This window comes from Myotis daubentonii, chromosome 17, assembly GCF_963259705.1.
Source record: "Myotis daubentonii chromosome 17, mMyoDau2.1, whole genome shotgun sequence".
NCBI lineage: Eukaryota > Metazoa > Chordata > Mammalia > Chiroptera > Vespertilionidae > Myotis > Myotis daubentonii.
The window spans coordinates 37,369,735-37,396,659 of NC_081856.1; the positions used below are offsets into that span (position 1 = coordinate 37,369,735).

The 26,925-nt window shown below is 43.5% G+C and overlaps 1 protein-coding gene across 1 annotated transcript in view; it reads left to right on the forward strand.

Moving 5' to 3' along the window:
• Positions 1–5,056: 5,056 nt before the first annotated feature.
• The window catches only part of RSPO2 (R-spondin 2), a 140,271-nt gene continuing 118,402 nt past the window's right edge, over positions 5,057–26,925 (forward strand). Inside the window, exons 1-2 of the mRNA XM_059671912.1 lie at positions 5,057–5,473; positions 5,849–6,113. Coding sequence (XP_059527895.1) covers positions 6,020–6,113 — 94 coding nt within the window. The 5' untranslated portion in view covers positions 5,057–5,473; positions 5,849–6,019. The remainder of the gene's footprint in view (positions 5,474–5,848; positions 6,114–26,925) is intronic.

A 26,925-nucleotide genomic window follows, 5' to 3' on the forward strand; every position in this document is an offset into this window, starting at 1 on the left:
TTATAAAGATGCATATAATATTGCAAATTAGAATACATTAAAAATAGGCGAGTAAAACATAGCAAAAGGAAAATAAGAATAGAAGCATAAAATGCAGCAAGAAATGAGACCAGTAAAAAGCCTATCTGTCTTGTACATTTGCCACGAATTTGTTTTGTTCAATAATGCAATTCATTATAACCATAAGTTAAAGACAAACCGATGGCTTAGTAGAAGCATATCTATTTTGGATACTAGTACTGAAAAAAGTTCTGGGAAGGTAGTTCCTGCTCTTAGGGTTTCCCTATTCCATTGTTCATCTCAGTATTGCAGCGAAAAGAGATATTCTCTTCGCATTAATGAAAACTGAGTCTGTTCTTAAAATGGCTGAGAATCTTTATGTATCTCTTGTTATTAACTGGGTGTAGTAACACTTCCTCCCACAAAAAAGAATGGAAATGACACATGTTACTGTAGTTCAAAAGAGTTTAGAACACACAAGATTAAAGAAAGGAAGTAATTTGAAAACTTGAGGTCAAATCTTGAGATTTCTCTTATGAGCTGGTCAGAGTGGGACTTCCTTTGAGGGGGGCCTCCTGGACCTCGTCCATGAGGATGGAGAGCAGATGAGAAACGGGCCTTATCACATCACCCGCAGACCAGTTCTCCAGTGTCAGAGCACAGTATTAACATTTGGAGGAGTCAAATATTTACACATTTTTCAAATGTTAAATAAGTGATTATGGTGTGGCTTTTAAAAACAACAAATTGGCCTGGATAAGGACTGGTCATTGACCTTGTTGAAGATCTTTCCTGTTAATGAATTTAATTATTTCATACAAAATATGACAAATGAACATAGGCTATTACATGCAACCAACAAAATGGACATTCAGCTTATATTTAACAGAAAAAAAAATTATACTATCAATATGATACAATGGCAAAAAATGATGTAATTTATTCCAAAGTAATTAGTGAATAAATTCTAGACCAGAAGAGTGAGTACAGTATCAACAAATTTCAACAATGAATAAGAATGTGGGAAACTTTAAATCAGAGAATATGAATATCTGATAACATAAAAGATAAGAGAATTCTAAATCAATTAGCTAATGAAAATGAGAGTCAGAGCCAAAGACAACCAATCTGTGAACAAAAATGTTTAGGAAAGATTCAGAAAATGTTAAATCCATTCTAACGTAGCCATGTCATACAGCCATAAAATCACTAATATCTTATAGTTTTTAACATTAAAAAAAGTATGTGGAAATTGCCAAATGAAAATTTAGGAAGACTGGCATGGGGAAGAGCTTTTATAAGTATTACACAAACATAGAAGCTATACAAGATAAGGCTGACAAATTTAACTACATAAAAATATTTTAGAATTTTCAACATAGTGATATACATCAAAAGCAGGGTTAAGAGGCAAGTGAGATAAATTCGGAAAAACATATAACATTCAAATCTCAAAAGATAATATATTTCTACTAGGGCCCAATGCATGAATTCGTGCACCTTAAAAGGCACTGTGGGCTGCAAGGCTGCGGTGGGCACAGGGGTGAATCTTGGCCCATCCTCTGTGCCATCTGGCCCCCCATCCCCCTCCCCCCCCTTCTGCTAGCAGCCCCATTCTTGCTGCTGCCTGCCGCCAGCAGCAAGTGTGAGTGGGCCGGTGCCTTCAGCAGGTGCGAGTAGTGGCTGCTGATCGCCCCTCAGGAGCAGGGGGACGTGGAGCAGTCCTCAGGGGCACTTGGGGCCAGCAGCCACCACTCACACCCGCTGATGGTGCTGAGCGATTAGGGCTGGCGCTGGGCACCAGCAGCGGGTGCCAGCAGTGGCTCTGGCGTCAGCAGTGGGTGTGAGCGGGGCCAGCGCTGGCAGCGGGTGTGAGCGCCTGGTGGGACCGCAGTGTGAGAGCAAAGAATTTTCAGTAACCACCAGAGGCTTGCCCTGAATACAGTGACTGGTGCCCCGCCTTGGTCTGGCACCCCTGCTCACCCACTCCACCAACCCACTGCAGCCGTTGCCCTCCATTTTCCGTGCTCTGCCGCCTGCTGCCAACACCTGCCATGGTCCATACGCCCCCTGGTGGTCAGCACATGTCATAGCGACCAGTTGTTCAGTTGTTCTGCTGTTTGGTCTATTTGCATATTTGGTTTTATATATATAGATGTATGTGTATTCTACAAAACAAAAATTAATGACCACATATAAAAAGAGGTCACCAACATCATGGAGAGTTTATGGAAAAGGAAATATAACTTACTTAAGTATATTAAAGACACATTAATTTATTTAGAAGAAAAGAAATAAAAATTTAAACTACTGAGATACCATTTTTTTTTTTGCCTAGGAGTATCAAGGACCAAAACATGTTGGTTGGTTTGTAGGGAGACAGACACTTTCATACACAGTAATTTGATAGAACCTCTGTGGAAGGTAATTTTAAAAATACATACATATACATGTACACACACACACACACACACACACACATTCAACTGTTTGATCCAACTTTTCTACTTTTAGGAGTTTATAGTGAAAAGATAAAATGACCCGTGCAAAGGTTAGTTGAAGCTTTGCTTACAACAGAAAAAGAATGAATGCCATCTAAATATCCATCAGTAGGGCGCTGGCTAAATACAACTGGACAATGAAATAATATGTGGAACAGGAAAGTCCGTTATGAACTGATATTGAATGAACTCAGATGCATAAAAAATTGAGGTGCATATTAGTGAATACAGTATTCTAGTTGATGTTTGTAGGACAATGAGATCACCTAAGGAAGGACTCATTTCCCAGAATGTATCCTTGTTGTTAAGCAACGCATGACTGTGTGTATGCACACACACACATTTTCCTGATAAACACAACATATCTCTGGAAGTATACTCAAAACCTGGAAGGTAATCATGGATAATTGGTTGTTTCTGAGGAGAACTGGCTGGCTGGGGCAGAACCTTTCCCCCCTATGTCCTTTATTAGAGATTGAGTTTTAGCTGTCTGAATGAATTACAAGTCTAAAAAGTAAAGTACACAAGTTGCCTCACATCTGTAACATCATCCCCCATCCCTGCCCTCAGTTAATCATCTCTATCACCCGCGAGTGTTATGAAGTCCACCTCATCTGTATGCTTCTCTGTAAACAGACACCAGGCACATGTCTGTTTACAAAGCCAGTTTAATGAAACCGCCACCTAAACTCAGTTTGAAGAAAAAGTCCATTGAGACTCCAAGATGGAGAAACTATGAACTCGGCCTCAACAACACATTCAGGGTTTAGAAATGAAAGGAAACAGAAATACAGAATTAAAGTTAATAATTTAGGGTCCACTAGAGTTGTATTTTTTAGAAGTGAGATCTTTCCTGGAGTCTTGAAATCAGGAAAAATATTCAGTGAATGGCAAAAAGAAAAAAAAAATCTGCATTATCAACAGACTAGGCCCAAAGAGATTAAGTACTTCAAGAACTAAGTGTGACAGATATTTGAGGATCAGTGGTATCCTTTAAAAAGCAGAGACAGACCAGGAGGAAGCACAAGAAGAAAGGAATTAGGCATCATCTTTTCTCCCAGAGCCCATCCTTATCTTATTAAGAGCATTAACCAATCTCCAACAGAAGCAGTGCTGTGAAAATTCTCCTTTCCAAAACGGATCTGGGAGTTCACTAAATTGAAAAGTATCTCTGGTTTTAAAAAATGCCAACTGGGAAACCCAAATGATTAAAATTATGGAAGTAATCTTTGAAGACAGAAGGTGGAAAGCGGGCTGTACATTTAAGGAGGGCAGCGGCCTACTTACTTTTCTACATTGAAAACCGGTCAATGGTTTGTCCTCACACTGGTTAGACTCCATAGCAAACTTCTTGATGCAAATAGACCGTTGATTGTAAGCCAGAACATAACAGAGATGGAAGAGTTCTTGGTCTAATTTCCTAAAAATATTGCCAAGAAGCCGAGAGCCAGAGAAATGCCCGAAGTGACCCTGCTGGTTAGTGGGAGAGCTAGATCTACTGGGTCTTGTGCTTAGTTTTGCTCTGAAAGATTTGAAAAGACGCTGATAATCACTGTTCTTGGTTATTAAAGCTGTATATGAAGACAGAGGGCTTATCTGGAGAAGACTGTATTCTCCCCTGGGTTTAACTGCTTTAGAAGTGCCATGAATTTGGTGTGTGCATGTACGTGAGTGGGGGGAAGTGGTATTTATGATGGAGGGCTATTCACTGCAACATCAAGTCATTATGTTTGTGTCACCCACTCCCTAAGCTGAACTGTTTCCAATCGCTTCCAAATTCTGTGATAAAAATCAAACACTCTGGGAGCAGAGAAACAGATCCTCTGTTTCTGCAATGTGTTTGTCAACTCTGAGCCCTATGGGCCAGTCTCAGGGGCCGACTTTCCTTATCTAGGAAATGGAACCAGTGATCGCAACGCAGAGCATAGAGGGAATTCTTAGCACCTAAGTCTTGCTATGCAATAGTGATGTTGGTAGAAATGGTTATAGATAGGCAATAATACAGTAGTTAATAAACATGACTATTCTAATACAGTAGTCTTATTGTTACGATACGATTGACTCAAGTCTCCAACTTCTGAACATCTGAAACTGAAGGCATGGAAAAGAAAATTAAAATGGTACAAAACGCTCCCATAATCAATCCAAAACGTCAATTAAAAAGTGGCCCAGGTGTGGCATCTTTGGGAATGCGGCTCAAGTGTTTTTTCTCCTCTCATCAGAAGCGGCAGCATAGAAGCCTTCAGTTGCTCAGATCCTCCTGCAGGAGGGAAGGCGCTGAGGTTGGGACCGCCCGCGGAGTGCTCGAGAGGACGCCTTGGGGGTGAAGCCCGCTGGGCTCCCCAGCCTAGCAAGGTCAGGGGGCGCCCCCACCCCTGCTACCCACTCCAGGAAAGCCCGGAGGGGGCTCGCTTGGGGTTAGGCTAGCTGGAGGCTGTCAGCGCGCTTTAGGACCTCAGGGAAACCCGAGACTTTCTGGCTTTAGGACCCAGGAACTCCTAGGCAGCTCTGGCTTAGATGCCGTGGACCACAGCACCACCTACTTATAGAAGCATCCTGAGCCACTGCCGGCTGCATCTCCGTCGGAAAGTGCGCTCGCCACATCCCTTCGGCCGCCCGCGAGCGTGTCGTCTCCGCTTAGAAAGGGAGAAACCTGAGCTGTGAAGTAGCTGCGGAGAGAGCTCGGGAAGCCGCCCCATTGGACAGGGACCCAGGGAGTGAGAGCGGGCGCGCCCCTCGTCCGAGGATCGCAGTCCCCGGCGGGGACGCAGCACCCGCCGCGCTCCTGCCGGGCGCCGCCCGCCCGGAGGACCCTCCGCGCATTGGGAACCCGCGGCGGCGGCCGGGATCCCGAGCTGCCAGGCGCTCCCGGCGGGTCCCGGCTAACTTTCCCCCGGCCCACGTGCTAGCGGGCGGCTGGCTTCCGAGCCCGGGATGGGGCGCCGCGCCTAGGCACCCGCACCGCCCGAGACGTAAGTGCCCACGGCGGGCGACCCCCGCGACCGCGGCGCCTGGGGGTCCCACCCTGGGACCCAGGGGCCGGAAAGCGCTCCTCGAGCCCCGCGCCCTCTGTGCCGTGGGGGCGCTGGCCTTTCCCTGGAGAGCCGCACGCGCCCTTTCCCCGGGTCGGGGCCTCCAGCGCCGCGGAGGTGGCTAATTTACTGATTGTAATCACCTCCCGCCCCGGTCAGAGGCAGCTGTGCGCTCGGGTGAAGCTGCTCCGCGGCCAGTGCTTGGCCAGGAGCTCTCCCCCGCCCGCCCCTCCTGAAGTTGGGACGCGCGCAGAGGCGGCTGCCTCCCGGGGGCTCTCCACTCCCCACCCAGCCCGTCTCTCCTCCTGGTCTCAGGGTCAAGGCGGGGAGATGCCGGCCGCGCGGGACTGACCAGCGCTGTCCTCGGGCTCCTGGCGACTCTCGCTCCGCGTCCTCCCAGCAGCGGGCAGCGCCGGCTCCTCTCCTCCTATGAGCCCTCCAGTTCCCCGACTCTGAGAGGCGCCTCTCCCCCGCCCGGCCGCCCAGATGCAGTTTCGCCTCTTCTCCTTTGCCCTCATCATCCTGAACTGCATGGATTACAGCCATTGCCAGGGCAGCCGATGGAGGCGCAGTAAGCGAGGTGGGTGCTTTCCCCCCGAGGTGCGTGGCGCGGGAGGGCGGGTCGCGGCCCTCCCTCCCTCCCTCCCGTGTCCCTGGGCTCCGGGGAGTAGGACAGTGCCCCCCACTGCAGGGCACACCACTGCTCCCCACTCTCCGGGCGCGGAGCCCTGCGCGACGCTGTTTTCCCGTTCTCGGAAGGTGTGTGGCCGACCCGGGCGCCTCGTGCGGGGAGCCCGGCTTCCGTGGGGTGCTCGGGGCTCCATGGAGTGGTCCTGCCCAGGTTCGCCGCCGCGCGTCTCCTCTGACTTCCTCTCTCCTTTGGTCTCATTTCTTATTTGGCCCCCAGGTTCCTTGCTCTTCTCTGTCTCCTTTTCCTTTTAGTCCGTTTGACCGTCTCCCCTGCAGCCCTACCTTCCCCCGCGCACGTGCGTCCCAAATCGTGGCCCCAGGTCGCTCTGGGCACGGCCGAACGGCGCGTGTGCGCGCGTGTAACCGTGGGCGCGGGAGAGCGGCTCGGAGGGCACAAGCCGAGGCGGAGGACCTGCATTTCCAGGAAAAGGGCAGCACTGATGGCTTTTTCTGGAGCCTCAGGCTGCATGAGCTGCTGCACGGAACTGTCTGCCTTGAGCAGGGGCTGGCGAGCAGGTTTTCTGGGGAGCGCTCGCCAGTCCCGTGATGTTTTGGGGACAGGCCGGGCTTTGCCCTCTCCCTTTACTTCTCTCCACGAAGCAGCTATTTCTGAGAGAGGTTTCTGGTCTCCATGAAATTCACTTGCGGCTTTTCAACCGCTCCCTCCCTCTCCATCACCTGTGTGAGCCGCGGAGTAGGCGAGTGGAAGCCTCCAGAAAGGCTTCAGAGCGCGAGCCCTCCTGCAGAGTTAGAGCGCCAAGCGCTGCCTCGCAGCCCCGCTGTGGCTGTAGCTAATCCAACTGCGTTTAGAGGAAGAGCTGCTAAGCGCAGTAAAGTCTTCTGCGGGATTTAACGCGCCCCCCCCCCCCCAACCCTCCTACACCTTGCACTGCCCGCTCCTGGGAGGTGCGCAGCCGCCCTTCACAGCCATCTAAGCAATTTGAACTTTGGCGCGGTTAGGAGTTGCCTTGAGGTCAACAGATCTTGATTTCTCTGGGCTGTAAACGTCTCGCTCGACCTGTGATGTGATTTGTTTATAACTCGTTTTATGGAATCTCCAGTCCTGCATCCAGATTTTGGAGCGAGCTTTTCGCACCCTAATTTTTTCAGTTTCATTAAGCTGTTCGCACCTACCCTCGGGGCTGGAGGTTGGCCCCGCCGAGGGCAGAGCCGGAGATAACCCGTGGCGTGCAGCCTCCCCAGCCTGCGCTCCAGCGGACGCTGCAAACCTGTGGGTTACAAGGAGGCTCCTCTCTCTCTCGCTCTTTCTCTCTCCTGACATTTGGAAATGCTTATTTTTAGAGACTTTTCTGTATAAAAATACTAGGGAGAAATGTCTCCCAGAAGCCATGAGAGTTTGATATTGATATTAGTCTTGGAAAAGTCCTGTCTCCCTCTTCTCCGCCCCTCCCACTGGCTCCTTTCTCTGCCCCAGTGTTTTCTTTCGAGGCATTATTTGGTTGAGTTGGCAATTTTTGATTACACTGTGGTCGACAGTGTTTGGAGAGGCTTCCCTACTTACCCCCTCTTAGAAGCAGAAGTTGCAGTCTACTGGGTCGAAAAAGTCAAGTGCTTAGAGTTTGAGAAATACAGAAATATCAGAAAGCCCTCCGCCAAGTTCTTGCTGATTAGCGGACTTGCTAATTCAGGGATGTCTTTCTGATCCACACAGTCTGCCCGGTTGCGGTTGAGCTGGGAAGAATCCAGCGCATTGTGTCTGTAGAGTTTAACGTGGAGAGTGACATTACAGCACTCCTGCGGCCAGAAGCGATACTGCATGCTTCTCTCCCGTGCCATCTCTAAGTCCTGCTCTGCCTTCTTAGGTATCCAGGCAAAGCCTATTTATTTCAAAGCCGCTTTAGCAAAATCTCATACCCTCCACACCCCCCAAGTGCTGACATTTAGCAACCCGGTCCTAAAGTCTGCAGTGGTAACTTTTGCCAAACCAATTTTTCAATTTCATAAAATTCAAATGCTTTCAAGTACATGTAAATTGGGAGGGTTGTAAAGAAAAATAAAATTCTATCAAAGTGTATTTCCCTCCCCTCCCCCCACCTCTTTTTTCTTAACAGATGTCCCTTCCCAAACCCCAAGTTTCTGGCTAAAATAACTGCGGTCCTTAAAAGTGACCACACTATCTGTGCCAACAAAGGGGGTACTGTGTTTTTAATTAAAAGTGGAACTACTTAAAGGGCTGGCTAGACAGTGTAGGGTGATAGTAGCTATTCTGCTTTGCAAGGAAGCTTAAGGATTGCATTGTGAGAGTCTTGGAATGAATAGAGATCTAACTCAGGTTGTGTGAATTGTTCCTCTTCACAAACTTAAGCTGGTTTTAATTGATCTCATGTCCACTGATTGATCCTACACCAATTGTTGCGCATACCAAACAATTGGCTTCCCCCAAGGAGATGGATTTAAATGAGTTCCTTGGTGAGTGCCTGACTACAGGCCAAATCATGTCCGCAGTGACAGCTGACATGCTAGAGCCCATTGTGGTACCAACGTTTCCCCTTTTCCCTGTGTTTTTGAATAGTGGCAGTTAAATATTACTTTCCAGGAAGAAAAGTGATTAGTACCTTAAAAAAAGAAGGTGTTGTGGTTCAGAAGATCAGTTCTGTTCTTGGCTTTGTGCTGCCATGTAGGCAGTAGTGATACCAGGATTGGTTAGGCTAATGCCTGGGATCTGATACTTTTTTTTTTTTTTCATATCCCATCTGCAAATAATCAGCCCTTCACTGTGGAGCATTCTCAGAGCTTCTTTGGCATTATGTTTAGTCTGCTCTATGATCTCAGATGCGCTATAATATCATTTTCTTAATGAAATAAAATTCTTGGCAGAGATCAGATAATTTAGTCAGTTAAAATCAATTGCATCCAGTCTGGAATAGAGAGCAAATATATCGTTTAACTCTATGTTTTATTTCAAAATATAGCCAGAGGATTTAGAGAATAGAATGCCGACCTTCCCCCCTTTTGGACAAACCTTTTTCTGGGGGAGACCATCATATGCAACCCCGAGTAATCTTTCTTCCCCTTTAGTTAGAAACATGTCTAAAATAAAAGTGCATTTGATAAACACTAATAGGGCCCGGCAGCAATAATTTTGAAAATGAATTAGGCACGAACACAATACTGAGAATATCTTGAGGGGAGACACGTGTCAATGTTTTGAAAAGCTGATTGACAACTCCTGTGCTGTCTATGTTAGCAGTCATACCTCATTGGCCCCCCCTTAACCACCTCCCATTCAAATGCATAGTCGTTATTAGCTACTGTTAACCCCTCCTGCCTGCTTCTGTCTTTGGACCTCTCCTGATTTTATTTGTATGGTAAACTGGCTTATTTGATTCGTTTTCTTTTTCTGTAGTGGTTGTAAGCCACATTTCAGGCTGAATTACTGAGAGGTGGATAGACACATCATAACTTTATTATAGGCCCCTGGGATTTCTTGAGCCTGGTACATAGTGACTTATATTTATATCTCTCATTCTGTTTAAATGCTCAGTCACATTTTAACCAGGGTTTTATGAGAACTTCTTGATAAAATTCTTTAAAAGTAGCAAGGCCCCCAAACCTGTACTTGGTGTTCCTGGTGGTCTGATGGTCAGGGGCGCGGTGTAATAAGTGCTTCCTGCCCTAGCCTTTTCCATACTGAAGTGTGGGAGCATCTCATTTTCCTAAGATTAGAATTGGCTTCTTCCGTGAAACTGAAGTATTTATCACAAACTGTGTGGTGTGTTTCTGGCAACTGAGGTTGGTAAAAAACAAATGTTTTCTCTTATACCTTAGAGGGCTAAACTAATTTGCATCTTTAAAAATGGAATGAAGAAATTTGGAGATACTTGCTTTTACACATACTTTGAGAGATAGCCTATTCCTCACAGTATTCTTTCAAAATATGAAATGGCACATGGAACATATTAACCTGCACTTAAACAAAAAAGCTTCGAAATACATTTTGTATGCTTACTTTCTTTAAGTTCCAGATATTTCAGAAAAGCTGATGCGATGTTTAACTTTGCAACATAAACACGTTCTTTCTTTTCTTTGGTTAATGGGCTGCTTTTTCTTCCCCCATGATTCTGGGTTTTTCCGGCTAGTGTCTTAGCAGTGCACGGGGGTCAGAAAGGCGCCATGCCCCAACCAACACCTTAGTTAGCTACTGAAATTTTGGAAGTGATTCAGAATAGGTGACGCTCTCCCAGGCCTCCATTTAATCCTGGCTTTCTGTATCTGCTTTTAATATCCAGCTTGGGTGGAATCCAATATTTGCACCCCTCCCAAGGCCAGGAAATAGGTGACAGACATCTTTTGATACATCACTTGATCACCACTCTGCTGAAAGGAGATGGTAAGCTCTCATATGAAGATAGAGTTTTAAACGTTCCTTTTTTTAAATTATCATGATATTCATTATTTTCCCTCAGGATTTGCAGCAATCAAGGACTCACCCTTAGGTAAATATAGTGTTACATAACCATGTTTATAAATTTTCATATTTTAGCTAGAATACATATGGAGGGTGAAATTAATATTCAAGTGCATATATTACAGACCTAACTATTTATATGATAGGGCATGTATATAAGCCTACGGGTATATGTGTGTGTGTGTATTTAGGTGTGTGGGTGTGTGTCAAGAAGAGGGGTGGGGGTGGTATGACTATAAGGGATTGGGTTTTTGCAACTAAAAAGGATTTTCACTTATCTTTCTCAGTTCTTGTTTTCCTTCCATCTTTCTCTCATCCAGGTTGACAGAACAGGATGGGAGGCAAGGGATGGGAAGGAGGAGGAGGAGAGGGAATGAGTAAGAAAGGATAGAGCATTTTCAGTTTTTCCAAGGCCAATCCTTATTCTTCTCTCTTCTAGGACTTTCTGTATCACTCACTTTCTTTTCAAGCATGCTGCTGCCCCCTAATTCTAAAATTCTTCATCTCCTTCCCCAGGGATTTTCCCAATCTTCCCCCCCCTTTTTTTTCACTTCTCTTTTCCTTTGCTTAACAGTCCTCTTTCATTCATTTCATTTCAGGAAAGTACTTTTTTTTTTTTTTTTTTTTTATGTCATTCATACCCAGTACTCACCTCATTGCCAACTCCACCAACATGATTGCAGTCCTGTTACTTTTTCCTCAGGAGATATCTTATCACTACTATTCAGAAAAGTCTCTTCCTTTGGCTAGTGGCTCCATGTTCTAGTTTTGCCTCCACATTCTGCCCACTTCTCTTATGTCCCTGGAATAGGCACAGACTACTATTTCTTTATTCTTCCCTTGGAGATTGCACCCATCCCTATATCTTGAATTGTTATTTACACATACAGCCCTTCAACTCAAGTCCCAACTTTTTTTTTTCTTTTTAGAATGAATGATTTTTTTGAGCTTCAGAATATATTACCCTCTGATTTCCCAACTACTGTCATATGGATAGATAGTCCATGCACCTTCCTATATGGATAGATAACCTATGCTCCTTCCTATATGGATAGATAACCTATGCTCCTTCCTGTATGGGTATGTTTCCCATTTCATGCACACTCAAACTCGACAACTTCTTTTTATCTTTTATGTCCTCTCCCAAATGTGTTCCTCTGCCTGTGTTCTTATTTTTATTCATGGGGTTTCTATGTGTCAAGGCTGGAAGCCACACTGTAGGCTTTGACTTTCCTATTTCCTCTTTTATTGGTTCATTCAGTCCTAGTGAGTCTACCTCAGAAATGCTGTTCATATCCACCCTTTCCTTTCCATTCCCAAAGGTATTTTGTAGCTCAGACCCTCACTGACTCTCATCTCCCAGCATCCACTTCTTCCTCACTTCATCCTTTACATTGATGGCTGCCACACTGACTTTTCCTCATCCATGATCATGTGACTTCTCTTCTAATAAACCTCAAACCTTCCAGGTCTCCATATCAACTGCCTTTTTTACATTGCATTCAAGGTTCCCCATCATCTGACCACAGTCTGTTTCCAGCCTTCCACCACCCTGAAAGTACTATACGCTTAAGCAATACCAGATTACTTCATTTCCAACCACGCATGTGTTCTCATGTTGTTGAACATGTGAAGCCCGTGGCTAAAACGTCACTGCCTCTGCGAAGCCTTCCTGGAATTTTCCTGTTTTCTTAACTTTTGGTGCTGCTCTTAACTCTTATTTTCACTTCTAGTCTGGTTATTTTGCCATAAATCTTACTACTATATTTTAGGTTCCTCTTTGGCAGAATTTCAGCATATTCATCTTGATACTCCCCTAAACGAAGTCTAAAGAATGCTTCCTCCACAAGTTGTGGCTGAACAAAAAGTCATTGACTATGAGGTTTTGTTTAGTTCCCATTAAAATGATTTTGGTGACTTCATGAGAAATTTTTTAAGTCAAAGGTCTTTGGACATAGTTGCACTTTGAATGAATGATTAGACAATGAGTATACACTCACTGTTTACTATATTCTTCTTTAGAGTTGAAAGACAAACAAAATAACACTGATGTATAAAAGCATCCCCAGCCCAGTCCTCATCTTGTAGTCCTCTCTTCATAATCTTCAGGATTTCACAGAATGTTAGTGCCTATGGGTTACATGTGGTTGAGTTGCTCTGACTCTGATGACCCTGTGAGTAAGTGATGTCCCCAATGTTCTGTCCTCTACAGCCCCACACTAGCTCCTATAGACTCATGCTTGTGGCTTCTGTTATGGAGTCTTTTATCTACACATCTGTTTATAATTTGAATGATAGAGTATCTCAAATGACAGGTGAGTTTGGGGCAGGGTAGGGTAAACTCTGTGTGTGTGTGTGTGGGGTTAACCTATATTTTAAAAACACTTCTTTTAGAGAAAGAGTCAATAAGGGATTTTTTTTCCCTCCAAAATAGTTTGTCTATATGAATAAGCACTTAGGGCAGTGGTTCTCAACCTTCTGGCCCTTTAAATACAGTTCCTCATGTTGTGACCCAACCATAAAATTATTTTCGTTGCTACTTCATAACTGTAATGTTGCTACTGTTATGAATCATAATGTAAATATCTGATATGCGGGATGGTCTTAGGCGACCCCTGTGAAAGGGTCCTTGCACCGCCAAAGAGGTCGCGACCCACAGGTTGAGAACCGATGACTTAGGGGACAATAAAAGGAAGTGGTATTTATTTTTTTAAAGGTAATCATATCAATAACATAGATCAATTAGTGCAGGAGAACATTCAGTCTATGTCCTTATGTTTATGACTTTAGTGTAAATCTAGCTATGTAGAGATACCTGTGAGAGGCACAGGTGTGTGTGTGCGTGTGCGCGTGCGCATTTTAGAACAAGTTCTTTTGTAGGTGTGAGTAGCCTATGTAGTTTCTTGTATTGTGACTTTCAGGAGAGCACTGATAATTCACTACCTTTGAAAGAGTTGAGACTGGGTTGACTTATTAGAAAGATGAGCTGCTCACTGAAATAAATGTGATTTTATAAAAACTAACAGTTACATTGAAAAGAAATAGAACTAGAATTCAACCCTCCTGAATTGCCTGGCTTTTCTTGTACACTTTCAACATAAATATTCATTTTAAAAAAGGAAAGAAATCACCTTTGTACCCATTTAAAGTTCTTTGGTCCACAGACTATTATTCAGCCTCAGAACTAACTACAACTCATAATTATGCTAATAACACAACTGATATTAAGTAACGGAGGGCCAAGGGGGTGAAGTGTGATCTGGTAAAATTTGCATATTAATATGGCTAAATTTATTATTTTTTAAAAAATCAATCTTGTATATGAATTATAGGAACCTCTCTTATTTCTGGTATTCCCATAGCCAGAACAAAGGTGTGTGTTTGTGGGTGCACACTCATGCATGTGTGAGTATATACGTATTTTATGTATACACACATATTTTAGTCATCAGGATACAATCAGATAACCTATCAGGATTAGAGGAAAGTTATTAAATATTTCTTACATTTACTCTAAAGCCTAGAAACTAATTATAGGTAGCTTTCCCCCTTATATAGTTGTTGGGAAAGCCTTACAATTTACTCAGAACCTTTTCATTTTCATCACCCACTGGAGGATATTAAGCACACTTATAAAACAGAGTTAGGCTTGGTTGGAACATTTGTTTTGAGTAAGGTTTCTTCACTGGGGACTCCAGAGGTGGGGACAGTGTTTTTGTGTCTCCTATAATTAGAAGGAAAAGCTTTTTTGTTTTTTGGGGGGGTGGGTATATATAGAGAGAGGACCTAGAGCATTTGCTGAATTATCAAAGCGGCCCACAGTTCATCTTTCCTTCAACACGTTAAGAAACAATGATTAAAGAAATAGAAGGTAACCTTCTTAATTAGCATGATGCCAACTGGCTGCTTCACACTGATACAGAAACTTGTTCTCCAAGTTCATGTTCTGTGTGTCGGTTTCTAGCCACTCGCCATGAGTATACTTTACAATACTTTACACATTGGGAGCACCATCTCAAGATTTATTTTAGTAAATACTTATTTGGCTAATACTCCTTACTCCAAGACAATAGTTGTTAAAGTCTCCTCTCCATTTCCCTAAAAAGTTTATGAAAGTACAAAATAAATAGACAGCATAAGGGGCTCTGTTAAAACTTTTCATATGGTCTAATTTTGATCGCATTAACAAAGCAATGATATAGTTTTAGCAATCGCTGTTGCAATCTTCCAGCTGATGCCATATGGTGCCGGCACTGGTGTGACTTGTATGTTTCATGCTGCCAGTTCACAGACTGGACAGAACCAGGCTAAACCCTCTTCAGTTCTGGCCAAATGGGCTTCTGCTGGATCCTTGCTGCTGGGTCAGCACATTTGGAATTTTTCCACAGTGAAGGCCTTAGCCTCTCACCTATTGCTGGATACGACTTGCCAAGCAGCCACTCCACAATGAGAGCGCTCAGACCGATAGAGGGCACACTCTGCATTCTTTTCCTTGTGCTTTGTTCTCTGACTTTCTGTAGGATTTGTGTTTGCTTTGCTTTCCCCTGTAGGTTCCGGTGGCAAGCCTGCTCTGCTTTCTCCAGTAAGATTGATGCCATCATCATCGTAACATCCTCACCGAGAGGGAGGGGAAAAGGAACCATAAAGAACTTTCAGTCTGAGCATTTCTGGGTTTGGTCCCTAATCTCCTTTATACAAGACCTTTTCATCAAAAGGCAAATGTAACCAACCTCTCAGTTTTAATATCTGGAAGGCAGATATTGAAACTAGGAATTGCATTAGCCCGGGGATGGATTCCAGCTTCTACAGCCACTTGGAAAACATTAGGGTTTTTTGTTTGGTTGGTTGTTTTTTAAGGATGTTTTCCATAAATGGCATGCCTAAAAAATTAAGCAACTGGTAAAATTCGGGGTTGCCCAAACAAGTTGAAATTGATACTTCCCAATAAATTGTTTGCCAAATTCTTCAATGTTAATGGAGAAACCCATTTCTTTCAATGATTCAGCCCTTTGAGAATGGTGGAAATTGTCTGATTTTATTTGAAAAATCCAAAGTTTATTTTTATTTTAAAGTTTTCTCTCCCCTCAAGTAATGAACGTCTGATGTAGGATTAAAAAACTCTCTTGTCCCTTGTTATTCACCTTCCATGCTGTAGGCAAAGCTGGTTTCTAATGTTGAGTAATTTGTGCTATATCATCCTCAACTTGCATGTTTAGTCTATCACACTGCTTCAGTTTCAAGACCAGATTCCAGTTTAGTGGAATCAGAGTGGGGTTAATGCCCCTATCACCAAGTGACACATCCTATGTCTGTCACCCCCCACAGAAGTAGACCTTTGGGGGTAACGCAGGGATTTGCTCTTCTACTGCCATGATTGGTCTTTGAAGACTCTCTATTCAAATGAGAAACACTTGGCAGCCCAGTGGATGGAGAAGGACTGCACCTGGGGCTCCCAGGTTACCATCCGTAAATCTGAGTTAAATGAAGGCAGACCTAGTGTTTAACTGTGTCCTCTGGGCAGTTCTTGTAGGTGGGAGAATACTTGGTTACAGTTCATGCTAATTTTGACACTTTGCTTCTTGATGATATGTTAGAATTTCACTTTCTTTGGAAGTGAGTGTGCATGCGTGTTTCAGGGTCAGGCTTATAGAAGAATTTTGAGGGAGCTATTTCTGGGAAGACGTGGCCAAGAACAGCTGTAGGTTGGGTGACTGGAATGAGCAAACTAACTTGAATTCTTGTATTTACCCAAGGATCTGGATATCTGTTTAATGCTGTGAGAGAAGTCAGAGCTGTCCTATCCATAGCATTCCTTCTACTGGTGAACGATGCTTTGTGGTCAACCTCCTTCCACCAGCTCAGTATAGTGGAGAAACTTTGTTAGGGTCAAGAGACTAAGTAATTTGAAAAACCAAATGTTGTTTGATAGTGGACAGTGGTGGTTCCCAGAGGCACCATTAGTGGATTGAGGTTAGTTTGTTGTGGAGTTAGGGAGGCCAGTCGTACCACTCCTGGTGGCCAATAAGTCATGCAGTGGCTGATGTGATTCTTGACTGTATCCTGTCAATTATGAAATATTTATTTTAAAGCACAGCCCAGATATGTCCTTTCATCCTATGTATATTTCTTGCAAATATGCTTATTCCTTGGTAACACATCTTAATTAGTATGTAATCAAACTTCATCATTTGTCTCAAAAATATCTTTATACAGCTGGTGTGTATGAATCAGCATTTGAGTAATAGCCACACATGGCTAGGTTGATATGTCCCTCAAGTTTCTTTGATTCTAAATCAGGACGTTCCCACCCATCTTCCTATGCCATTGACTTATTGAAAAACCCTCGTCAGTTTTTTTGCAGACTGATATTCTGGATTTTTCCATTTTCTCCCTTCTGGGAGGTCATTTGACTTTTTATATATTTTTAAAATATACTCCATATTATCTGTAAACTTGAAGGTCTCCTTGAAGGTTGGATTAGATTCAGGTTCCACTTTTTTGGCTGGAACACTTCCGCAAGTGGTGCTGTGTGCTTCATTTTACACCAGTCAGGAAGCGCAAGGCCCCGTGTGCCATTCTTAGTGATGCTGAGATTGATCAAGGGTTCATGTGGTAACAGCCTGATCCTTCCATTTTAAGGTTCCTATTAACCTTTTAGCTAATGGTTTCTTCTATTAATGATCTTTGTCTGAGTCATCAATTTTCATTAGGAGTTACAAATAGTGATCTTAAAAAATTTTTCATTATTCTTTTCACATGTGTTAGCTGAAATTTTATTAAAAATCATTTCAGTCCTGGCCAGATAGGACGTGGTCCCAATACGCCAAAATTGTGGGTTTGATTCCCCAGTCAGGACACATACAGAATCAGTCAATGAATACATAAATAAGAGGAACAACAAATTATTTTCTCTCCCTTCTTTTCTCCCTCCCTCCTTTACCCTCCCCCCACTCAAAATAAATAAATTAATTTAAAAAGTTAATTTTAGCCCTAGATATTTTATTCCTATGAAACATAGTTATTACAGGAAAAGCAGACAATGCACTTAATTCTTTCCCTTTAATTGCCAGTCTTTAGAGTAAGGAGTTGGTCCGGGTCTGGCCAGCCAGTGGATCAACTTCACTATAAGTGAATGAAATGCTTTGATTTGTGTCAAACCATTTTGCCTGTGAGATGGAGGAGGAGAAGTCTTCCAATGAGTAGTTTCTGCTACTGAAACAGTAGTGGAAGACTGACATCCAAAACATCTTTTTGGCTCCTGCTGACAAGAATGAAATGCAAACCTTCTGAAAACCTGACTTCTATTAGACATCTTCTGATAATGTTTTCTGTTAACAGCTTTCCGAGAAGCTACTGAGTGAGCATACAGTAGCTCCGGCCTGGTGTAATCTGAGGCTCATTGGGTAGGAAAACAGTACTTTGTGCTACTTAAACACTCTCTGGAAGGCTTAGAGAGGAGAGGAAGGAAAATATTTGAGGAGATCAACTGGATGTTGTAGAATACAAGTAACGTCACCTGAGAAGGATTAAAGTTTCCCTGAAGCTTGACCTGAATGGCAGCTGGCCACTTACAATGCGCTCTCCAGACCCATTGGTGGCTGGTTGTGCAGTGCAGTCTGACTTGCAGATGAGGAAAGGGTCTAGATATTACATGTTTTTAGTGAGGAAGTGACGGCAAAGTTGTAAAAAAATTCTCCTATTTATTAGATGCAGCTGGCTCTTTCAATTACAGAAATCTTTCCTTTATCCATTTAGAAACCTAGCTTATTGCTACTAAGAAAGCCACTATTGGTGTAGTTTTTTGTACCACCCAATGAAAGACACCATAATATGTAGATTTAATAATTTCAAATTGAACATTTAATTTACACAAACATCCATAGGGAGGACCAAATTGGAGAGGATGTTAGAGATTTTGAATATAAACATATTTGATACACGACTCTAGCAAGCCGCTGCTGGAGAAGTACAGCACTTAGGAGTGGAATGTCTTCCCAGGACATTAGAGAGAGCAAAGGTGTGAACACAAGACACTGGTTATGTTGCCAGCGAGGGACACGGGGCTGGGAATGCACATGGAGTCTTTCCTGATGGAAGATTCTGGAGAAGGAATTTTTTTTCCCTTTGACCTGGATGTGTTTAAGAAACCAGATGAGCTGTATCCACTAGTTAGGAGCTAGTAGGTCATGTCCTTCATACTCCATTTGCTTTCATTTGGTTTTGAAAGTTATTTTGGTAATAAACCCCCATATTGTTGAGACATTTAGGTGTTTTGTCTTGGAAGCAAGTGGTAACGACTTGACACCATGCTCACATAAGTTGTTGGTTAAAAAAAGCCACTAGCTGAGGAGTATTTTTTTTTATGAATACAAACCAACATTTAATTCATTGTTGGAAATTTGGAAAACCGAAAACACAATGAAGAAAACAAAGCTAGCAATCATCTTTCCACTCAGTGATAACATTTTGGTTTTTATATTTCCAGATGTTTCCTTCCCTTCCCCATAAATAGAATACTTTAAAACAATACATCATAAGCACATAATCTTAACTCTTTTAATGATATTGTTTATAATGCCTGGATCATAAGTTATTGATAACCATGAAATTTAAAAATCCAGGTCCCTGTTGTTGGAGAGTTAAACATCCCAGTATTAACTTTTCAGTATTAATAATGATGCTGTTATGAACATTCTTGTATATCTTTTCCTTAGGACCCATTTCAGCCCTAGATATAACAATTAATATACTGTAATCATTGCATTTATTGAGCAGTTACTATGTACCACGCATAGTTCTTGAGGCTACATATGATCTCATTTAATCCTCAAATGACCTTGTATGGTAGGCTCTATTTCTTCCCCCTTTTTATAGATGAAGAATCTTGAGGCACAGGAGAGTCAGTACTTTGCCCAAGATCACCGATCTAGTAAGTGGCAGAGCTAGCATTTCAATCTAGGCCTTTGACTCAGCCGTGGTGTTAACCACTGAGAAGGAAAGGTGAGACTTCAGATCTTATTGCCAACCTTCCTTCAGAATGGTGTACTGATGCTAATTCTGTAGGTGGGAGATGGTGTGTACATTGCCTTGAGGCTTTGATAATATATATTATTTTCTTTGAAAAACACTTTGTTGAATTATTCTTGCTGAGAACACACAAGAAGCATCTCCCTGGTCCCTAAGGAGCTCATGAGCTAAATAGAGAGACACAAGGTTCTCTTCTGTTTCTCCTGCCTCCGCGTGACAAGAATATCCACGTCGTGGCTTAAACCTTTGCTCCTCGTTTTCTTGGCAGCACTTCTTACTTCTGTGTCCCTCTCCAGTATATCTTGAATCACTCTTCTCTCAGCCTATGGACGTGCTGGAGAGCAGGTCGTCAGCATCTCCGTCCTGTACCACATCCGCAGCCTTCCAGCCGATCTCCCTGTGACCCGCTCCCCACAGGGTGACCAGAGGGATTGGTCTTAAAACAGAAGTCAGAGCATTTGCTGTCACCGCTGAAATGCTGCAGTGGATTTCATCTATAGCTGACATAAAGCCCAACGCCTCGTCAGCCCGGAAGACTGTGTGACTCGGTCTGCTTATTTCTGCAGGCGCCTCAGGCCCATTGACTTCTTTCTGTTTCTCAAACAGGAAACTTGCTCCTGTCTCGGGACCTTTGCATTTGCTGCTTAACTCTGTCTAGAAAGACCAGCTCCTTTCCCGATAACTGTATCTGAAGCAGCATATTTCTCTTTTTCCATTTTCTGTATTCAATTGTCCAGGATAGGGGGAGGAGAGGAAGGGGACAGTTATGGCATAAATCCCAAGATATACTTGCCTCAGCCCGGCTGGCATGGCTCATGGTTGAGTGTTGATCTATAAGCTGGGAGGTCACAGTTTGATTCCCATTCAGGGCACGTGCCCAGGTTGTAGGCTTGAGCCCCAGTGAGGGGCATGCAGGAGGTAGCCGATCAATGATTCTCTCTCATTACTGATGCTTCTATGTCTCTCTCCCTCTCTCTTCCATTCTGAAATATATATATGATTTAAAGATATACTTGCCTTAGGCTACGTGTAAGCAGCTCCTTACATTTTGTATTGTAGGAGCCTCGTTCACTCCATCCTAGTCCCAGCCCTGCTCTATTATGTCAACTGTTTATTTCTTAAACATACTAGAACTTTCTCTGTGGCCGAGAACACTGTGTTCATCAAAACACATTTCTTTTGCCTCTTGGGCATGTAGCTAGACCGTTCCAGCCTCCCTGGGAGCTGGGTGTGGCCAGGGTCCCGTGGTTTGTAGTGGAAAGTGTGCAGAAGTGATGTAGTCACTACCATGAGCCCTGGCCCAGGAAACCTGCGGAGGAGTCTCTCACTCTTCCTGAGTCAGTCAGCTCGGTAGGGAGGACCTAGGCACCCCACCTCTCCCTTACCCTGAGCCCCTGGGGACAACAGGGCCTCCATCCAGGTAGATGGGCTTGGGTGCCCGATTGACCCCGTGAGGGTCCCCAGCTGTGTATGTGCACTGGATCCTGTGTGAGTAGGAAACACACTTTTGTGTTTAAGCCGCTGAGACTTTGACATTTGCAACAACACGGGTGAATCTGGAGGGCATTACACTAAGTGAAATAAGCCAGAGAAAGACGGATACTGCATGGTATTACTTATATGTGGAATAATAATAATAATAAAAAGTCAAATTCATAGAAACAGAGTAGAAAAGTGGTTGCCAAGGCTTGGAAAGTCAGGGAGACAGGGAGAGGTTGGTAAAAGCTGCAAACTTTCGGTTATAAGATGAATAAGGCCTGGGGATCTACTGTAGAACATGGTGACTGTAGTTGGTAACACTGTATTGAATAATTGAAATTTGCTAAGAGAGTAGAAGAGAAAAACTAAGGTGAATATGTGAGGTGATGGAGGTGTCTATTAATTCATTGGGGGAATCCTTTCACAATGTATAAATATGTCAAATCACCTTTTTAAAGAAATATATTTTATTGATTTTTTACAGCGAGGAAGGGAGAGGGATAGAGAGTTAGAAACATCGAAGAGAGAGGAACATCAATCAGCTGCCTCCTGCACAACCCCCCACTGGGGATGTGCCCGCAACCAAGTTACATGCCCTTGACTGGAATCGAACCCGGGACCCTTTGGTCCGCAGGCCGACGCTCTGTCCACTGAGCCAAACTGGTCAGGGCCAAATCACCTTTAAATATACTTTAAATACATTACAAACTTAGTTGTCAATTATATCTCAGTAAAGCTGGGAAGACAAAAATATAGCACCGCTCGCCCTCGCCATTGCAAGCTCTGGTATCCCACCAGAGGATTTGGAACATGTGCTCCAAAAGGGTGGGGACCTTGCTCACATCATATCAAAGAAATATTTATTTGAACAAATGCATGTAGAATATCAACATCGGTTTATAGACAATTCAAGACAGTATGCTAAAGAATGATGCCGGTAGGAAACATCTCTGGGTTTAGAGGGGAAGGAGTGGGTGATGCTCTAGGAAAAGATTTCATGAAAATGGAACTTCATTCTTTTAAAATATATTTTTATTGATTTCAGAGAGTAAGGGAGAGGGAGAGATAGAAACATCAATGATGAGAGAGAATCATTAATAGGCTGCCTCCAGCATGCCCCACACTGGGGATTGAGCCCACAGTCCTGACCAGGAATCAAACCATGAGCTCCTGGTTCATAGGTTGACGCTCAACCACTGATCTATGCGGGCCGGGCGGGACTTACTAGTAACTCTTAAGTGTAAGATATTCACTAGTTATAAGTGGTCCTGATAAATTCCTGAGTCACAGATGTTTTGAAAAACTATACCAAAGGTATGCCATGGTGATTTCACACTGAAAGTATAGAATTTAATAACAGTTTACATACTAGGCTATATCCAATCATTTTTAGAGTTACGTGCCTACAATTGGAAAGTACTGAAAATTTCCTGCCTTTATTTCTTACTGATTATACCCAATATACATTTGAACTTATATTTTAAGAATTTTGTAACTTATGCAACAGAGAAGGAAAGCCTGCTTTTATTACTTATATAGTGGGATTCCTTGATGTCCAAGATCAGTTGATTATTTTTTCTTGCCTAGTGGGAGAAACATTAGTGTGGGGTTAGAATCTGTTGGCATTCTAGAAATTATTTAGATTGGATATTATTTAGCATTGAACAGTTGATGATGGGAAGGATTTGGGTAAGGACTAAAGATTTTAACCCTTATAAGAAGAGACACCGTTTGTAATTTCTTGGGAGCCTTGAGACTGGACATGGATCACTGCTGCTAATGCATTTTCTGGGCAGGTTGGGGCCTGGGGCAGGGTCGAGAGGGTGGGGACGGGGAGGGTGTGCTTCTGCTGGTTGTCCTGGGAGCCTTTCCACCTCGTGGCCCACCCTGCAAGCCATGTGATAACAGGATGGATTGGTGGCAGCTGATGGCCCAGGTTGTATGGTCTATTAGATCTAGATACACAGACTCAGCATCCCAGTTAAGCCCTAGAATAAGTAAAATCTGGGGCTTTGTTCCTCTTTGCATTCTAAACTCTTAGGTAAGGTGTGTGGCTCTCAATGCTGCCTACACTGGCCCTGATAGGGTTCTCTTTGCCAGCTCTGCTACAGAGAGAGAGAGAGAGAGAGAGAGAGAGAGAGAGAGAGAGAGAGAGAGAGAGAGAGAGAGAGAGAGAGAGAGAGAGAGAGAGGGAGAATGAATATGAATATATGAATGAATTTGAGTTCACCTTGTCGATAAGACATCCTGCTTACTTAAAATAAAGGGCTTGGATTAAATGGCCCCAAAAGTCCTTTCAACAATAAAATTCATATTTCTATTCTTTCTTTGTTCACAACTTTTATACCAAAAATTCTTCAGCCCTTAATTATTCTGTAACACTGATCAGGTTATTTCGCAGCTCTGTGCTTCTGTTTCACTGTTTGTTAAGAGGGGTTAATACTCTTACCTAACTTGTGATTTTTGTTGTGAGAGTTAGAGGGGACACGTCAAATCCTTGGAAGAGTGCCTGGCACTGAGCGAATGCGCCGTGACCGTTGGCTGCTGCTAATTAAATTTTCCACTTGCTTACTCTGCATGTCTTCTTACTCATATTTACTCCCACATCAGATTTCTAATAAGTTCTTCATTCATGGTTTTGAAAAATTTCCCGAAATAGTGACTTTTTAAACGTTGTACTAATTCTAACGGACCACTAAGTTACTTCTAAATTATGTAGGAATTAGAGAAAAGGTATTTTTCTTACTTTATCTTTGTTGAATGTGGTGCTGAAGAATACATACTTGCCGGAAATTTGTTCAAAATAAGGAAAGTTTGGATTTCTCAAAGGAAGCAGCTTTTTCTCTTAACACTGGCTGCTTCTGGTGAGAACAAAACATGTTCATGCTTAGAGATAACAAATGCTGCTCGTTAGGACACAAAGTACACCTTACACAAAGTAATGAGCTCATGGAATCGTGTTAATCTCGAGCTCTAAGTCTTATGCTAAGTTTTCTCTACGATCCAGTTTGATATAAATAGATTTATCTCACTGTGAAAATGAGTCACATTAGAAATAATCCACCAGCTGAAAAAGTTAAAATTTTCCTTTTCATACTTTTAAAAAATTGATATTAGAGAAGGCAAGACAAAGAAAAAGAGAGAGAGAGAAACATATCCATGTATGAGAGAGTAACATGGATTGGCTGCCTCCTGCATATGCCCCAACCAGGGATTGAACCCGCAACCTTTTGATGCACAGGATGACACTCTAACCTGAGCCACATCGTCCAGGACCTTTTCATACTTTCAAAAAAGTATACATGCACCCAGCCGGCGTGGCTCAGTGGTTGAGCATCAACCTATGAGCCAGGAAGTCATGATTCAATTCCTGGTCAGGGCACATGCCTGGGTTGTGGGCTCTATCCCCAGTGTGGGGCATGTACGAGGCCGCCGATCAGTGATTCTCTCTCATCACTGATGTTTCTATCTCTTTCTCCCTCTCCCTTCCTCTTTGAAATCAACAAAAAATACTTTAAAAAGTATACATGCAAACTAATATGTTAACATGTACATGACTCAGTTTAGTATAAGTTACAAAAAAACTAAGATGGATTCCCTAAGAAAACACTTGAGGAAACCAACTTAAATTTACTTAACCCTGGTTGCTCATGTGATTTAAAAAATTTTTTTATAGAGATATAAGTGATATAATCAAAATCTGTACATATTTAATATATGCAATTTGATGAGTTTGGGGATAAGTATAAACCCATGAAACCACTACCACCATCAAGGCCAGAGACATATCCATTACCTCCCAAAGTATCCTTCTGCTCTCTTTAGTTTGTTTGTTTACTTATTTATGTATTTATTGTGATAAGAACTTAACAGCAGATTGACCCTCTTAGCAAATTTTAAGTAAGCAATGCAGTATTGTTAGCCTTGACACTAGGCCAACCATAGTAGATTTCCAGAACTTATGTATATGAATGTGATATGAGTTCTTTGGTGATCATTTAGTAGAAAGTGCTGATTTAAGCCCTAGCTGGTTTGGCTCAGTGAATAGAGCACCGGCCTGTGGACTGAAGGATCCAGTTTCTATTCCAGTCAAGGGCACATACTCAGGTTGAGGCCTCAATCCCCAGTAGGGGGCGTGTGCAAGGCAGCCAATCAGTGATTCCCTCTCATCGTTGATGTTTCTATCTCCCTTGCCCTCGCCCTCTCCCTCTCCCTTCCTCTCTGAAATCAATATATATATATATATATTAATTAGAAGCCTGGTGCATAAAATTAGTACACGGGGGTGGGTCCCTCAGCCCGGCCTGCAACTTCTCGCAATCTGGGACCCCTTGGAGGATGTCCAATTGCCAGTTTAGTGGGCCTAAACCGGCAGTCGGACATCCCTCTCACAATCCAGGACTGCTGGCTCCTAACTGCTCACCTGCCTGCCTGATCGCCCCTAACCCCTCTGCCTGGCTGCCTCATCGCCCCTGTCCACCTCTGCCTCGGCCCCTGCCACCGTGGCTTCATCCGGAAGGATGTCTGGAATGATGTTCGGAAGGTCGATCAGCTGTTTGGTCTAATTAGCATATTATGCATTTATATATATACTAGAGGCCTGGTGCATGAATTTTCATGCACTGGAGGGGGGGTCCCTCATCCTGGCCTGCCCCCTGTCACAGCCGGGGATCCCTCAGGCGCGGGAGGCGACCCGGCGATCAGGGGAAGACAACACCCCTATCATACCTCTGCTGCTGCCACTGTCGGCAGCGCAAGCCTTGGGCAGCCCTGGTTACCTGAGCCTCAGGCGGCCCTGGGCCAGCTGGGCAGCCACCATCCAAGGCTTGCCTGCACCTCAGGCCGGCTCTGGGCAGCTGGGAGGCTGAGGGCAGGTCTGGCTGCACCGTGCGCTTGCTGCCCCCCCCCCCCCCCCCCTCGGTGGGGCTGAAAGGACTGGGGGACTCTGGCAGGGCTGAGGGGACTGGGCGCTGCCATCTTTGTGACAGTGTGATGGTCAATTTGCATATTCCCTCTTTATTAGATAGGAAAATGCTGACTTAAGAGGCAGGAGGCCTGGGCTAGAGTTCCTTCTGGAACTATAGTCCTGCAGTCTTTCTGGGCCTCATGTTAAAAGAATGAATTTGAGTATGTGATTGTTACTCCCCTCCTCTGTCTCTAAAGACTAACTCCTTATCTTTCTTCTTCACTTACTGGGATGATACTCACAATCCTTTTGTACAGCTGCTCCACTTGTCCTTTTAAAATCACAGCCTGGTAAGGCCCAGACCCACCTATCCACCTCTCAAAACATTCATGTGTTTACTCTGTGCATTGTTATTTTAATTGATGAGATTTTTAAGCCATAGGTAGTAGTTTAAAAATTTCTTTGAAGTCATTTGACATCTCTTAGTACTCACATTTTCTGTATAGTGCAAGAAGCAGCCAGTTCAAATGAGAAATTAAATTTCTCTGCCACCTTTTCTCCTGCTGATGGAGTCCCCAACCCCAGACTTTAACTGGGTTAACTTTGAAGTTTTATTTTTTTCTTCCCCCTCTAAACTGTCTCTACAATGCTCACTCTCAATGTGCTGACTGCCAGTGACACACGTCTACATGATTTTATAGCAATAGGCATCCTATTTTAATATTTAGATGAGTTTTTTTAAAACATTGAGTACCCATTTTTATTCTCTCCCTTAACCTTTCAATGAGGTTGGCTTTTTCCCTTCACCAAACGTGCTATTGGTGGGGTTGGGGTGCAGTGGGCTAGGGCAGCTTTGCTCAC